General features: G+C 44.2%; 2 protein-coding genes across 7 annotated transcripts in view; one reads left to right on the top strand and one right to left on the bottom strand.

The window, feature by feature from the left end:
- TRRAP (transformation/transcription domain associated protein) overlaps positions 1 to 244 on the bottom strand; it is a 103,216-nt gene extending 102,972 nt beyond the window's left edge. For 3 of the 6 annotated variants that reach the window (XM_087731728.1, XM_087731727.1, XM_087731732.1), the window contains exon 1: positions 156 to 244. The gene's annotated coding sequence lies outside the window, so the exon portion shown is untranslated. Of the gene's footprint in view, positions 1 to 107 lie in introns of all 6 variants that reach the window. The other 3 variants (XM_087731731.1, XM_087731729.1, XM_087731730.1) reach the window with 2 other exon arrangements.
- A 924-nt stretch (positions 245 to 1,168) lies between these two features.
- On the top strand, positions 1,169 to 13,579 carry TMEM130 (transmembrane protein 130). Its single transcript, XM_087731733.1, has 8 exons — positions 1,169 to 1,332; positions 4,295 to 4,585; positions 6,456 to 6,624; positions 7,771 to 7,940; positions 8,819 to 8,903; positions 10,871 to 11,073; positions 12,123 to 12,235; positions 12,986 to 13,579. The coding sequence occupies exons 1-8, from the start codon at positions 1,257 to 1,259 to the stop codon at positions 13,160 to 13,162; spliced, it is 1,284 nt and encodes a 427-aa protein (XP_087587859.1). The 5' UTR covers positions 1,169 to 1,256; the 3' UTR covers positions 13,163 to 13,579.
- Positions 13,580 to 16,053: the final 2,474 nt, after the last annotated feature.

The following is a 16,053-nucleotide window of genomic DNA, read 5'->3' as shown; positions in this document are numbered from 1 at the left end:
CCTCCTCCCCGCCGCCCGCCGGTTCCGCCCCACAGGCTGCGCCGCGCCGGGCCTCACCTCCCGCCGCTTCGCTTCACCCCGCCCCCGCGCCCAGGCCCGGGCCCCACCGAGGCGCTGCCACCGCCGCCCCCGGCGCTCCTCACCCCGCGGCTCACCGGGCTCGGCCGGCCTTGGCCCCCCAGCTCCCTCCTTTGTTGCTCCCGGAGGCCGGCAGCAGCGCATGGGCGCAACGGAAGCGCCCGAGCCCAGTTCCGGCCGCCTCCTCCCGCTACCCGCCTCCCGCGCATCTCCCCGGCCGGAGGCGGGCGCTGAGGCCCACGGCGCCGCCCGCTCCCCTCACCGCCCCCGAGGCAGGGGGACCCGCAACCCCCAGCCACCCCCTGCCCTGCCCTGCCCGGGTTCGCCCCAGCTGGGAAGGGCGCCCGCCAGCTCACGCCGCCGCCGCCGGGCCGCGCTGCCTGAGGCCAGGGCGGCCAGCCCCGTCCCTCCCCTCACCCCCGGGGTCTCCGCTAACGCAGCGGCCGCCGGGCGCGACGCCGCTAACAGTGGGCGAGGAGTTACCCCGGGCAGATGCGATCGCTGTCGGTCCGCCCGGCAGACCCGGGCCCCTGCCGCCGAGGGCCGGGCCGGGCCCGACCCGCCGCTGCAGCCGCGGCTGCAGCCCAGGGGAGCGGCGGCAGAAGCGGCTCCGCCGCGCCGGGGAACCGGGAGCGAAGCCCGTAGAGGGGGCCTGGTCCGTACAAAAAAAAAAAAAAAAAAAATGCAGTACTTAAAAAACGTGCGTTGCGTTTGTGAGAGCCGCTCTCCTGGCCCCCTCCAGAAGCTCCCATTGCCCACTTCGCCTTAGACTCCTTAGGAGGAGCCGCCAGCCCGGACGCTGAGCGAGCGGGTAACCGCAGCCGAACTGCCCGTGGCTGCGGCGTCCTCACCCGCCAGGGCCCGACAAACACTTTATCTTTGCCGTGTCAGCCACCAAACCAAAACACAAACTCTTTCCCAAACGCTCACCCGCTCCGCAGATGGGCAGCATTTGTGCTTTTTATGTATTTTTTTTAAATCCCCGGCGGTGTTGCAGCAGCCCGTTACGTTGGCAACCCAACCCCGCAGGAACTTCCCCCGGAGCGGCTGGTTGGGCGCTGCCGCGGGGGAGCGTCCCGGGGGCGCGGACGGAGGTGCCGCAGTACCGCCGCCGGCCTCGGGGGCAGCGCCCGGCCCCCGCGCCGCGACACCCAGCCCCGGCCCGGCGGTGCCTGCCCATGGCCCCCGCCGCCCCCAGCATGCTGCGGTTGACCTGCGTGGTGCTGCTGCTCGGCCGGGCCGCCCCGGCGGCAGGTAAGGGGCCGCCGGTCTGCGCTGTCATCGTCGCCGGGGAGCGGTTCCTGGGAAGCGGGCGAGGGGGCTGAGGGCAGCTGCGGCGGCGGGGCGAGGGGGACAGACCTCAGGCGTCAGCTGCTTTGCTTGTGGGGATGGTGGTGCTTCCCTGCCCGGGCTTGCTGGCCATGACAGGGGATGGAGGCAGCTCCGGGCACCCTCTCGCCTCCCCTGACTTTATTCTCAGGTGCTGCGACCTTAGTGCTTGCAGTGAAGCTGGGGCATCCCGGGCAGCCAGGGTTCTGCTTCGCACTTCCTAACCCAAAAAATGCATTTCTCCTTCCTCCGCTGACCCAGCGTGGTGGGTCACAAGGCACCTGGGCAGCCTCTTGTCCCTTGCTAGGGTAGCCTCGCTGTGCTGCATTCTGCAAAGAGATATCCGAAAGGTAGAAGAAATCCCAGAATTGGATGAAATGTCTTGCTCTGCCGGTGACTCACTGGGTGACCTTGGGTTAGCCACTTAATCTGCAACTGCTGCAGCTATTGGGCTTTAGTACGGCCCTGGTTTGTAAAGCATTGTGATAACCTTCAAGGAGAAGTGCTAGATAAACCTGAGGTAGCTGACTGTTTTTTTCCCAAGTTCTGCTGAAACAAAGCAGAGCGTAGCTTGAATCTTATAGAGACCTGAAACCTCTCTGTGCCAGATTTCATCAAATCACAAGCATTTCTCTATTAACTCAAAAATCTGAACTCAGGGCCCTTCCTTGTGTTGTGGAATGGGAACAGTGGAGGTCTTTCTCAGGCAGTAATGTTACAGTTATTTCTCACAGTCCTTTTGCATCCAGATTTGCTCAGCACCTCCGGTCTGTGAAATAAAACATGAGCACTAAGTAAATGCTTTGGCTTCTCCTTCCACCCCATCCCGAGCTGATGGGTGCAGGAAAGGCAGCACAGGGGTTAGCTGACCCCAGTGCTCCCTCCATATCACAGGTCATGGATGAGAGAAATGCAACTTCTGAAGCTCAAAGATTCAGGTCCCTGTTAGCAATCTGGTGGCTGCTGAAAGAGAGGAGAAGGAAAGTCACCAGCATGAGAACCCCCACAGATCTGCTGCTGTGCCCAGCATTGCCCCATTGCTCACCAGTGAGAGGACAGCCAGGCAGAGCGCTGATGCAGCGAGGGAACATGCTCCATGTTGGAGGCAAACAGCCAGATCCTGTTCCCAGCTCTGCCCCAATTACAGCTTTCAGTGGTTGTTGCCTTTCCTTTTGTTTTGTGGTTTTGGGGTTGGTGGGTTTTTTTTATTTTTAACATCTGCAGGTCACTTAATCTTGTTGCACTGCTATTTTTTTTTTTAAATTGAATGTATCCTTTCCATAAAACCCAACCTCACTCACACCCTGCCCGTTGCAGTAGTTGTAAGAGCTAAAGTAAGTAACTTGTGTAAATGTGGCAGAGAAGATAATGGCGGGCGATCCAAAGCAGCAGGATCGTGGTATCACAGCTCCTGCACTTCTCACGCTTTGCTGTTTAATAGAATCATAGAGTAGTTTGTGTTGGAAGGACCTTTAAAGGTCATCTAGTCCAACCCCCCTGACATCTTCAACTAGACCAGGTTGCTCAGAGCCCCATCCAACCTGACACTGAATGTTTCCAGGGATAGGGCATCTATGACCTTTCTGGGCAACCCATTCCAGTGTTTCACCGCCCTCATCATGAAAATTTTTTTCCTTGTGTTTAGTCTAAATCTACCCTCCTTTAGTTTAAAACCATTACCCCTTGTTCTGTCGCAGCAGACCTTCCTAAAAAGACTATTCCCATCTTTCTCGTGGGCTCCCTTTAAGTATTGAAAGGCTGCAATAAGGTCTCCCCGCAGCCTTCTCTTCTCCAGGCTGAACAACCCCAGCTCTTGCAGCCTTTCCTCATAGCAGAGGTGTTCCATCCCTCTGATCACCTTCATGGCCCTCCTCTGGACCCGCTCCAATGGGTCCATATCCTTCCTGTGCTGAGGGCTCCAGAGCTGGACACAGTACTCCAGGTGGGGTCTCACCAGAGCAGAGTAGAGGGGCAGAATCACCTCCCTCGACCTGCTGGCCACGCTTCTTTTGATGCAGCCCAAGATACGGTTGGCTTTCTGGGACACAAGTGCACATTGTCAGCTCATGTCCAGCTTTTCATCCACCAGTACGCCCATGTCTCCTTCTCCTCAGGGCTGCTCTCCATCCCTTCATCCCCCAGCCTGTATTGATACCAGGGATTGCCCCGACCCAGGTGCAGGACCTTGCACTTCGCCTTGTTGAACGTCGTGAGGTTCATACAGGCCCAGTTCTCGAGCTTGTCCAGGTCCCTCTAAATGGCAACCGATGTGTCACTAGGGCATGGTACAAGTTTCATTTACATTGGGATTTTTGTTCCTTTCCTGGAAAAGGAAGTCAGTGGTGGACCATAGAGAAGCAGTAGCTGGTACTGAGGTTTTTCTGTTCAGTTAGAAGGAAGGTGGGGGCAACTTGTGGGTCAACAGAGCTGACGAAGGAATCTATTGGATGAAATCTTACCTGAGTTTGAAAGTTCATTTTTTTGAAGCAGAGATTAGAGCTGAGCTTGACTTTCTTCCAGTAGCTGGAAGTTTAGTGACTGTGTTAGATCGTTAGTGACACTGAACATACAGCCAGTGCCCAGCTCTGCCTATAAAACCTCATCAAAGTTTTTGTGATGTTCTACTCTATGAACATTTCTAGGCCCCAGTCTAACATGTGGTTTAATGCTCTTTGTTTGAACTCATACATACATGCAACAGTTTCTGTTCCAGGTTTTTAAATGTTTAAAAAAAAAAAAAGGTTGTAAAGTTTTTGCTGGGATGAGTGTCATTGTGAGTCACATAACTACAGCTGACTAGTTAAAATTTGTAAATAAATAAATTAAATGAAAAATTCAATACAACAAAGTTTGGTGGGTTTGGTTTTTTTTCTTCTGATTTCCACAGAGGAATATGGTCTGGAAATAACCAACAATGGTCCCATCACAACAGGAGCTCAAGCTACTGTTCACGCCAGTCTAAGTATGAAGAATGACAGTGTCACATCAAACTTGTATCACTTTAACTGGATTTATGCTCCTCTGATTCTGATAGAGAAATCCGAGCAGCGGTTTAACTCCGTAATTAATGTGACCGGTGAATTTCCTGGGACTTTTCCTATATCTGTCTGGGTGACTCATAGAAACTGTTGGTTATGTCGGCCGGTTGCTAGAAATGTCACCGTGCTTCAGATTACAGGTAAAATGGCTTTACAACTTCTATGTCTTCAGGAAGTCAGTTTGTATCAGGATGCTTGCTGCCTTTGCTAGCATCAGAAAAATGAAAGCCAGGCGTATGTACGGCGTCTGCCAACGGAGTTTGATTTGTGTAGCCCTTTGATTGAAGGTGGGTTTGGATGGCACTGTACTAACTGGGCCACGCTGTAGGCTACCTACATCCAGGAAGCAAGTGTGATCCTGCCCATGTTTTCCTGCCTCTGTCACTTAGAGAAACTGAACTAGAAACCAGACGCTTCAGTAGCTGCAGTTCACACATCAGCATTGTTCAATGATGTCCAGGCTCCCAAAACAATGCTTCCTGTACTGCTTCCTAGCATATCTAGTCTTAAAGTTAGGAGGGTCAGCAGCAGTGACAATGTACTGATTTTCCCTGTTACATGACACAGCAAAAACTTAGGCCATCAGCACAACAGAGCCATTACATTTTCTTTTAAAGTTCTGACTGAGTGTACTGAAATTGTATCTGAAGTGATGGCTGCATTTCCAAATATTGCTAAATGCAATTTCAGCTTACGGGGAATATTCATAAGTATGCATTTTTTGACAAACTGACCAATGGTGCAGTATGGTTAACCTAATCTCTGATACAGATATCATCTGACAGCTTCCCACAATCCCTTCTTTCAGAGACTACGTCCCTCCAACCACGTATCCCAATGCTCTACTTACATACTTCATAGACCCAGCTCCCAGCCAAAGATAAGCACATGCATGAGGACAAAAGAGCTAACCATAGGGCATAGCTAACATTTTGGGGAATAGCTATTGAAATTTTTCTTTGAGAAACACCACGCTTTATAAAAGTATACATGAGATCTTTTCTCTCTTAAGAACTGCTGCCTTGCTGAATATCTACTTATTCCTTTCTTACTTTGCACTGTCTTATATTCTCATGCCACAAGCAAAAGGGATAGAAGCTTTCTACAGCTGTAAAAGGCAAGGTCCCATTGTAGCTTTCTGCCTTCCCAAAGCAAGAGCACCCACAGGGGCTTCACGGGGGCCCAAAGGTAGTTGCCAATAACTCATATAAATTACAACTCCAGTTAGTAAGTCACCAGCCCCATTCTGAAGCAGTAATTGTGATTCTTATTTGTGCATCATCAAGAGAACAGTTAACCAGATGTAATGAATTGTTAACAAGGTAAGAGTCTGTTACTGGTAATTAATATCCCATTAACTTTATAATTAGCTGATAAATGTATTATCATAATACCTCTTTAATCATAGGTTAGAGAGGTTTTTTTAGATCAGCCTTTGCCAGTCCTTGTAAACAAACTTGAGCATAGGATCTCTCGCAGACATCAAAACCAAAATTTCACCCTTTATGTATTCACAATATATAGCACATCTATTATTCACAGTAGTCAAATTTTCATTTCTGTGGACGTAGCTAAATCTAAAAAACAAAAACCAGCAACATAAAAAGCCCACAAACCCACCAAACAAAAACCACCACCCCAAACATGAAGGGCGTGTATACTGGTTTGATTCTGAATCCCTTGATCTAGACATTTGATGTTAATCCCGGTTCTTTTTAAATCAATAGTAAAAATTGATATTCACTTCAATCAGTCCAGGATTATTTCTCTTAGTTCTATTAGAAGCTTTATCATGGCCCATTGTATAACCCTAAATAAGTAATTTAATCTCTCTGCCTCACTAACACGTGTAACAACACTGAGCAATAGATATAAAATACACTTAACCACTTAGACTAGGACACAGAAAGACTTATGCGGTACATTTTAAATAATGTTTTGATACTCACACAGAATATGCTATGAAAGTGATATATGCTGTCATTCTTTCTCCACCTTATTATTCTGCAGAATTCATAACCGGGAATCTCACCATTGCTCAGATAGAAGACAGTAGATTTATCACGCGTGGTTCTAGTTCTTCCACAGGCGCCGTGACCCGGATTTCTTTCTGTCTTCATGACCCAAGTCATTACTTCAAGTCAGCATCATTTGTCTACAACTGGGATTTTGGAGATGGGTAGGTGTCGTTACTTCGTCTGCTTTAATGAGTATTCAAGATGGCTCTGATTCAGATGCTCATCTAGAGAACAATCCTGATTAAATCATGGGACAAAGCATACACCTTTGTCAGTTGGTACCTTCTTAGCATGTCAGCCAGGTGAATTAGGAAAACTTTAGCACAGAAGTCACTGCGTGCTCACAAAAAGATGATGTTTTAAAGACCTAAATCTCTTGTTCAAATATATGCTTAGGTGTATTACTGTGTGTGCAATGGGGCAAACTGAACTGAATGAACTAGAAAAAGTAACATTGTAAATTGTTATTTTAAAACATCATTATGCCTGCAGCTGTCCATTAGCAGGTTGTTGTTGTTGAATATGTGAATAATTTGTGCACTTAGGGAAACTGGCAGCAGCATACTGTCTCGTGGTTGGGCAGTAAGTAGCTGTTACTATGGCTGGCTACCCATAAATACACCACAGCTTGGGTGAGGAGCTTTTGAAAATGTATAGATGTCTCCAAAAATACGGAGGTGCACATTAACACACACCTAATGCTTACCTAATAACAAAATGGAGGGGGAAAAAACCCCAACATAGCTCATAACCGTCAGAAATAAAACCATGGGTAGTGTCTAGCCCTTAAGCCACTCTGCAGTAGGGAGGAAAAAAACCATTCAGTTATTTTCCTTCTCTGAGGACGAATATATGTCCAATACATATAAGTGCATACAAATAGAAGTGTAAGCTTTAGTCTTTGAATACTAAATTTTTTGTTTCTTTCTTTCTCCCCTCACCTTAGTTTTTCAGTTAGCTTATAATCTACCTGCTATAAAGGTAGTTGTCGTAATTTACCAACTATTCCTATTCCATTTTGTGAATTCCTTTAGCATTATCTTTAGTTTCTTCAATTAAAAATGCATAAATATACTCTGTGTCTTATACTAATTGTAGTTTTATTGGTAATGCCACAGACATTAATCCTCATTGATATGGACATAAAGCAGAATTAGAATCACAGCCGACTGTGTCTATAATGTCTATAAATGTCACAACATTGTCTATAAAGAAAATATATTTGAGCTTGCCCTTTTTAATTCAGATATATGCAAGGACTTGGTAAAAGGCAATTTTGATTCTAAAGCTTTTCATGTTACACGTAGGGTTTATCAGATTACTAAGGAACCCTTTGTCTACTATAACTGCTCTACCATGGGGAATCGCACGGTGCACTTGAAAGTCATAGCTGAATGGGAGCAAATTGGAAGCATCATACATGAAAGAGAAACGGTGCAGAAAACTGGTGATTTTACCACTGCTCTGGAGCTGTTAGGTAATTATAAAACATTTTGCATACTCAAAACAGAACTCGCTATATATGTACAGATACAATCTAGCTTTAATGTGATAATACAACTTCAGCATTGTTTCACATGCAGGAACTGGTCAACATTATTCAATGCAGAGTTTCCATTACAAAATACACTTTGCACTGTATAAGTGCAGAAAAAATGGGGGGAAATATATAAAATCTTCTGTTTCTTTTTCATTTACCAAACTTTTCACTGTCTTTTGTAAAAGTCTCACATAAACTTAAAACTTACAATAAAATGTTTACCGTAACTTATGGAGGATTTGTTTCTTTAATTTATGCCAGCTATCCCTAAAAAGTAAATTAGTTAAAATAAGCATTAGGAAAGTCTCATTGATTTGTTCAGCTTCTGGAGTAAATAAACACATAAGTAAAAATGTACAGGATTAATAAATTAGTTGATTATATGTTAAAATCATAGAATCATAGAATACCAGGTTGGAAGGGACCTCAGGCATCATCTGGTCCAACCTTTCTAGCACAATCTAGACGAGATGCCCCAGCACCATGTCCAGCTGAGTCTTAAATGTGTTCAGCGTAGTGGAGTCAACCACTTCCCTGGGGAGATTATTCCAATGATTGACTGTTCTCATGGTGAAAAATTTTCCTCTCATGTCCAAACGAGAATGTTAAAAAGAAATCACAAAACATTCAGAAAACTTAAAACAACTCTACCACTAGGTTTCCTTTTTGAGTCTAAGGCAAGTAGTATTATTTGTGTGACTGATGGAGCTAAAATCCGTGAAGACTATGAAAACAAACCTTCACTGGAAAACCAGCTAATTTCAAGTTTACATGTGGAGTGTGACACGCTTTTTTTTTTTTTTTCTTCCTCTCAGATGCTGTTAAAAGTATTAATGTAGTGGGCTCCAGAGAGACGCACGTAATGGAAAACTTGAGTTTATCTCTTCATATCAATGGCACGTAAGTAGCAAACACAATTTATTTCCCCAAAAATCACTGCCTATTTAAGTGGTTTTCCCCACTCTTTCCTTAAAATAGTCAGTTGCACCCCACAGAACTGTTTCTTAAAACAAAAAAGAAATTTCCTTTGAACAAAATACTGTTGAATATTGCTTTTTCATTACTTGAAATACCACGAATTCTAAGAGCCTGCATCTTCACAGAAAAGTAGTATGTGTGTATGTAAAGCAAGTGTTATTTTTATATCTTTGTAAAGAGAATGTTAAAAGAGAACTAGCCAGAGAAAGGTAGTGGGAAAAATTACATTTTAAAACTTCTATTTGAATTTTTCTCCCTGACCAATTTCCCCACCATTGAATTAAACTGCATTCAGAGTCCAGGCACATGGGAGTAATGGGTTTGGGGAATAATTTCGGCAAAATTAAGATTGCCACAAGATGAATAAGACAGAGAGGCTCCATGCAGTGAGGATTATAGGAATATAGGAGAGTCATGAGCATCTTGATCCTAGCACAAGCTCTCTCAAGCTGCAGTATTTAGAACACATCAGAGTTTTTTTGTATGGCAGAAGCATTTTAAATACTCTTGAAACACTCAGGAAATCTCCTTCACCATAAAAACTCCATGACTACAGAAGTCATTTATTCTCCAGAAGAGTGATACTTTCATGTTCTCATACTGGGAGCTGTTTAGGCTAATGCTGGATTTAAAAAAGGAAAAGGAAAAGGAAAAGGAAAAGGAAAAGGAAAAGGAAAAGGAAAAGGAAAAGGAAGAGGAAAAGGAAAAGGAAAAGGAAGAGGAAAAGGAAAAGGAAAAGGAGGGGAAAAAAAAGAAAAAAAAACCCAGCAGGGCTGCTAGTAGGGACGTAGGATGGAGCGAGCAGCACCCAACACAGAGTCATTGCCAAAGGCATAAATAGTCCCAGTAGACAAAGCAGCACAGTTTGCATTCAGAAAGTGAATAGCACATTGGCAGGAGTGGAAACTGGAGATGGCATACAAGTAGCTATGAACAGCCAAAATCATTACAGGCAAACCTGAGATCCCTAAAAGCAGGCTTGGTTTTAGGATGGACAATGTTTGCCAGACCTAACCTCCTAGCCACAGGACTGGGACTGATGCAATAGGAGTTTATGGTAGAGGAACAATGACAAAGGCTTGAGAGATGGGTTATCAAAAACAAAGCTAGAAAATGAGCTAGACACATTGCTGCTTTCTTTATCAGGGAATGTTCTAAAGAGATAAGGAACAAAATGCTAATAAGATGGGGTAAAGAAAAGCTCTATCAAAGTCCATAGTGCATAAGGTGAGTCCAAGCAAAATCAGTTGGAACAAGGATCTGAAAATGTAAATAAAAGGCATCAACTAGACATGGTGAGAAGACACATGGCCATAAAGTGGATTGCACCTAGATAGCAAATAAAAACCTTTCTGTTATTGTAAGGGAGTACTGTGATCCTTACAATTTATTTACCTTTTCCAGCCATTAGTCCATTGTACAGAGCTCATCTTACATTCTTTCCAGTTTTGGTTGTGGGGTTTTTTAATCAGAAGAGTCTTGGGCGTACTTCAGTAGCACAGGCAGTGATCTCCACTGTGTGAAAAGGACAAAGGAAAACCAACCTATACTCCCTCGGAAGGATGGGGAAAAAAGGTTCCTTTCATCTTTATTGGAGAAGGACTGTAGGGTTTTCTACACACAATGACCTGCCTATGACCCACACAGGTATTTAGCTCTCAGCTGAAAGGCTTGCTTTTATAGAAGCATCACAAAGAACTTTTTCAGTTGACAAATGCTATAAACCAAACAATTATGCAATTAATTACTTCTCTATTTGTATTTAGATTAACTTCGTTATTTTAAAAATTACTATACTATTTTAACCAAGTGATTCATCAGCTCTTAGCTGAAATTTTTTGCAAAGTTTTCACCTAATTTTTTTTTTCTTTTTATTTCTGTCATTTCAGCCCACCACTGGCATTATGCTGGCTTATAAAGTCTGAGTGCATTCCACTTGAAGGTGAAAAATGCCATCTGGTGGTGATTAATGGCTCCTGCTACAATCTCAGCCATACCTTCAGTGATGCTGGACAGTATTGCCTCAGTGTCAGAGTGGAGAACGGCGTGACGATGCTGCAGACATACCATGAAATAAAAGTGTGGCCAACAGGTGAGAAGCAGCTAGTCTGAGTGGCACAGAGATTCCCACCTATCAGGGAACCGAGAGTCTCAAACAGATCAGGGACAATTACTAGCCTACAGATGAGGTTTCTGGAAACTGGTATAGATCCCTAAGAGCATAGGAAGCAGAAAGAGAAAGGAGAGCCTATAACGTGCCTACTGTAATTGCTCTGAGTTTCTTGCATCCTGCTGAACCCTTAGTCTCAAGAGCGTCTTGAAGCTAATGAGTTTCCTGGGAAGGCTGAGTTACTTAAATTACATATTTTTCAGTTTAAATAGCCTGGCTCTTGTAGCTAGAGAGGATAACTAGGAAAACATATGTGTCTGTAACACTCCCTTAATTAAGCAGTCTCAATTCTTCTTTTTGTTTAGTTTAGTTATTTTTTTTAAGGGTAGATTTTTCTAGGCCTCCATTTCATTACAGGGTTCTGTCCCCCCAGCCAGCAATCCTTGCTGGCTCCCCCACACATGCTCACACATGCCCCTCTTGGGTCCCTGAATCATCTGAGAAAGTGGTTAGGTGGCCAAGTGAAGAGGACCTGACCAGGGGACAGCCAGGCTGTGATACAGGATGGTTATACCACCTCACCATGGGCCAGCGCTTATATACAGACAGGGCAGCTCACTCCAGAAGGCACTGGTGTGCATCCAGGGCTAAGTGTGCAAATCCTCTTTGCTGGAGGCTGGTAGCTGCCGGGAAGATGAGGTTCCTTCCTATCCTCTTGGGGTACCACAGAGGTACAAACACCTTGGGGAGTTAGGGCTAACGTATGTAACTGGGTGGGGTTTTTTAGGCTGTTCAAGGGAAAAGAGCAGTAAAAAGGGCAAGACCCTTACAAGCTCACAACCCCGCATTCCCAATTCTGAGATTTCGGAAGGACCTGAAGTGCTCTGGGCTGAAAAATTTATTCCCTGTTAGACACACGTCCTTTGTTCTAAAATACAAAAACTTCTCCTAAAACATTGTTTCCTTCTCACTGTTGCCTCTTCTCAGTGTATTGTATCACTCTGGGAATGTGCCCTTGTGCTCTTTCCTAGGGATCCACCCGGCTTTCTTTGTCCTGCTCTGCATTGCTCTGGTTTCAGTGATGCTAGGACTGGTGCTGTACACGACCTTTCGAAGTAACACACAGCAAAAAGATCTCGTGGAGGTATTCAGTTACTCTTACTTTAGGCTGGGATAGTAATTAGATACTTTTCAGCCATGTCCCTTCTTTAATCCCCAGACAAACAGAGTGGGAGGGAGCATTTCCCTGGTATGTCTGATCCGTTCCATGGGAAAATCTGACCAGCGTAGGCAAACGCTTCAAGCAACAGGCATGCTTCTGGCTTGTTGTGGAGACCTGTAACTATAATTCAAGTTGCCAGGGCTATCATGGGCAGTTTGTTAATATTCCCAAGCAGGTGCTTGCATTGAAGTATCCCTTCTAGAGGATCTACCTCAGAGTGGTTACATGAAAGAAAGCAGAGGGATAGTGGGAGAGGATACAGGATAGTGAAAACGGGTGGGTATGTTACCTAAAGCAGCACTAAATTGTCACCTGACCCTAGTATGTGACCTTTATCTTCCCAGCTCCCTTCCATCTCTGGTGTAGCTTTCACTTGCTACATTATCGTATTTGTAATAAGCATGAGCTCCTAAATCAAAAGTAGCTTTCGTGGCCCTTTGGAAAGTACCTAATACACTTTACATCATGCCACAATATGAGTAATATACCTCTAGAAGACTGCCTGTGATCCAGGTGTGCAGCAGGTATAAATCAGAAGTCTATTTGAAGTTGGTGACTGACTGAAACTGGTTGAGGACCACGTGCCATTTCTGGTCCAAAGTATTCTTGCTGGACTCACTTGAGCCAGTAGGACCCAAATTAAAAATTATCTCTTTGATGTTCCTTTTCCAGGTAGCTGACTTCGACTTTTCTCCACTGTCTGATAAAAACTTGTCTTCTCATTCGGAGTCAGGCTGTGGCCAAATATGTTGCACATTATGTTTTCTTCGGTCATCTCAAGAAGCTGCCAGGGAGAGTCATGAACTTCTATATTCTTTTTACAAGCCAGTCAAAACGTACACAGTGTGAAGAACACAATTGCACTTTGGATACACTAACTGCCGAGTTTAACTTCCTCACTTATGATGAGTTAAAAGCCCAGTGCTGCATGAATAGTTTGGTTTTGTCAATGCAATGAGGTTAACCACTTTAAGTCCAGCACTTGAGCGTTTCATTCTCTGAACTAAAAAAGAGCAAGCCCTGAAACACAGTAAAAGTATCTTTGTATTTTTAAATTATAGGGGTGTAATACACATACAGCTGTAAATGCAGCCTTTTATTCTTATGAAAGATTGTTTTATGTGCAGGTTTGCTAAACTCACTACCTCTTGTAATTTCCCTGTTCCTTCTGCTGTATGTTTCAAAGAAGAAAATGCTTAAGACAAACATACCTTTCTTTCCTATGTTACAACAATATTACTGGAAATGGAAGTCACCTAAAATGCTGTTGAATGTGTATTTGTTCTAAAAAGGAACTGACTTGTCCAGGTTGAGAACGGCCTAGGTTCTTCCAATGAACCAGGCTATCTAATGATGTTGTCTTTTTTCCTCCTGTCTTAAAAGACCCCTTTTTTAACTTAATGGGCTTCTGTGGGACTGTAGTGGCTGGGGACCTGCTCATGGAGAACTAGCTGCTAGCAGTATTCTGGTGGGATTGCAGCACGTGCTGTAGAAGACTCCACATTTCCAGCACTTTGTGCATTAGTACACCACTTTAATCTGTATAAGTAGCTCTTTTTTTTTTTTTCCAGGCAGTTCATTCTTCTTTTCTTTCTTATATTACTACCCAGCTAGTCACCAAACCACCTCTTCCAAAAAATGCAACAACCAGTAGCTCAAAGCTGCTCAGCAAAACATATTCAATTCAAATTCATAGTCAATGTTCAAGGCTGCATAAACTCCATGCCTGTTGTAGACTATCTTCTACTATCAGCTTCCTGCTCAGCCAGGCTTTGCCCCTCGCTATGAGGCATTTCAGGGTACCCTGGAGGCTTTTAAACAAAAATGCCTTGGTGGCCATTTCTTTTTTTAAACATGGCACACCTTCCCCACCTCTGATTTAAAGCCTATGGGTATCATGGGCTTGGGGTTTTTCAAGTATGTCATAATTTCTCAAATGCACTGATTAGGAGATAATTGAATGTGAGGGGATTTGCCATGAGGTTTTCAGGGTGCTCATCTCACACATTCAACTTCTACATTTCCTCAGAGAAGCCCAGAGCTTCAGTTCCTGTGTGAACAAAATTGCATGACCTCAGAAGGGCTTTATTAATCGACTTGATACATTCAAAATAGAATAGGATCACCTAAGATTACAGATGATCCAGTAAAACCAAGTTTTTGTCAAAAAGTACTTTCTAGGGGAGAACTTCTTTTCGCTTTTTCTTCTGAAGAGAAATTGTACTTATAAGCAAACTTGTTGATTAGGAGTGGTGTCCTTTGTATTCATTCTCAGTGCCCTGGTGTCAAATTCTTCAGTCATATTCAGTCACTGTTAAAAATGTGCCTCTCCTTAGCAAAGAAGCTATTGTTCTCAAGAGCTTCCATTTTATTGCTTATTCCTGAGATCCCAGCCATCTGAGCCACTGCCAAAGGTATGTGACTTGTTCTGGGATGTCAGTGTGTTCTGTAAATGGCTACACAGTCCTTGGGCACTGGAAATAACAGATTTCTGATGTGAAAAATGCAACTCAGAGTGACAGTGGCCCTAGACAGACTGCACAGTGGATCTCTGCAGCCAGAAGTTTAGTTTGGGCTGCTTCTTGTATCACGTTGGTGACAGACATGCGACCCTTGCTGCTATAACACACCTAAAGACAACCCCTTGGCACACTAATGAATGTCTAAAAAGCCCTTTCTTCTCCATATTGCACTCTTAGCAAAGACAATAACTGTAAGAGAGCAGACTCCGTTATAGGTACCTGAAACAGGGGTCATTTGGGTTAGAGGAAGATCATATCGAAGGACTAAGACCTATGCTCTGCCCCATTTTCCATTAACACCCAGCTGATTCGAAGGGTATCATGGGGTGTTAGGCCATGAACATGGCTTCTTTGGTTTTGTGCCTCTGTGCTCTCCCCAGTATGTCCAAGCTGAGATACAACTGATCATGCTAAACCTGGCTAAAGTGGGTATCAACCCCCAGTGAAAAAAAAGAGGGACATGGAGTTAGTGATATGAAAACCAGGCCTAAGAAAATCCCCAATTTGCTATTGAGGAAAACAGAACAAATGTCCTTCAGAAGAACACTGGCTCTTATTCTCTTCCTAAAATGAACAAAGGATGGCAAAGGAGTCAAATGATTCAGAAAGGTGGAAAAGATAAAGTGCTGCAAACTGGAAAGTCAACACTATCAAATAGTGGAAGATATTATTCAAGAGCAGATGGAAAAGAATAGAGGTTAGAAAGACATCTCTTGCAAAAAATAAGCTGTGGAGAAAGTACACTTAAAGGGCATGTCAAGAAGCAAATTAACCAAGAAATTTAAACATCCTTAAAAAATTGAGGCACAAGCATGAGAAATATTCACATGAACATGTTCCCGAATCCAATATGAAACTGCTTCCTGCATAAAAGACTGATCTGTGGGTTCAATAAATGCCTCTAAAATTGAAGACAAAAGGTAATTGAGCGGTTCAGGATATGGCAAGGAGATTAGTGGGACGTAACAAGGATCAGCAGGAGGATTCATTTTGTTAACCTCAGAAATCAATGACCTGGAAAAAGGAATGTTCAGCAAAACGATGGAACTTACTGAGTCAAAACAAGAGTCCAGTGAGTGCAAAGCCAAAGAGCGATTAAATTCAGGTGATAAGCCAGAGTGTGAGCAGATAAGAAGTTTATGCAATGAGGATTATTTACAAGGAAATGCATTTGAGGACAAAAACATTCTGGAAAGGCATAGTATAAAAACGCACAGT

Source organism: Nipponia nippon, unplaced genomic scaffold (genome assembly GCF_047370975.1).
Source record: "Nipponia nippon isolate SJK-2023a ecotype South Korea unplaced genomic scaffold, ASM4737097v1 scaffold_5, whole genome shotgun sequence".
NCBI lineage: Eukaryota > Metazoa > Chordata > Aves > Pelecaniformes > Threskiornithidae > Nipponia > Nipponia nippon.
The sequence above is the reverse complement of the archived record's forward strand: the minus strand, read 5'-3'. Positions and strand labels throughout refer to the sequence as shown.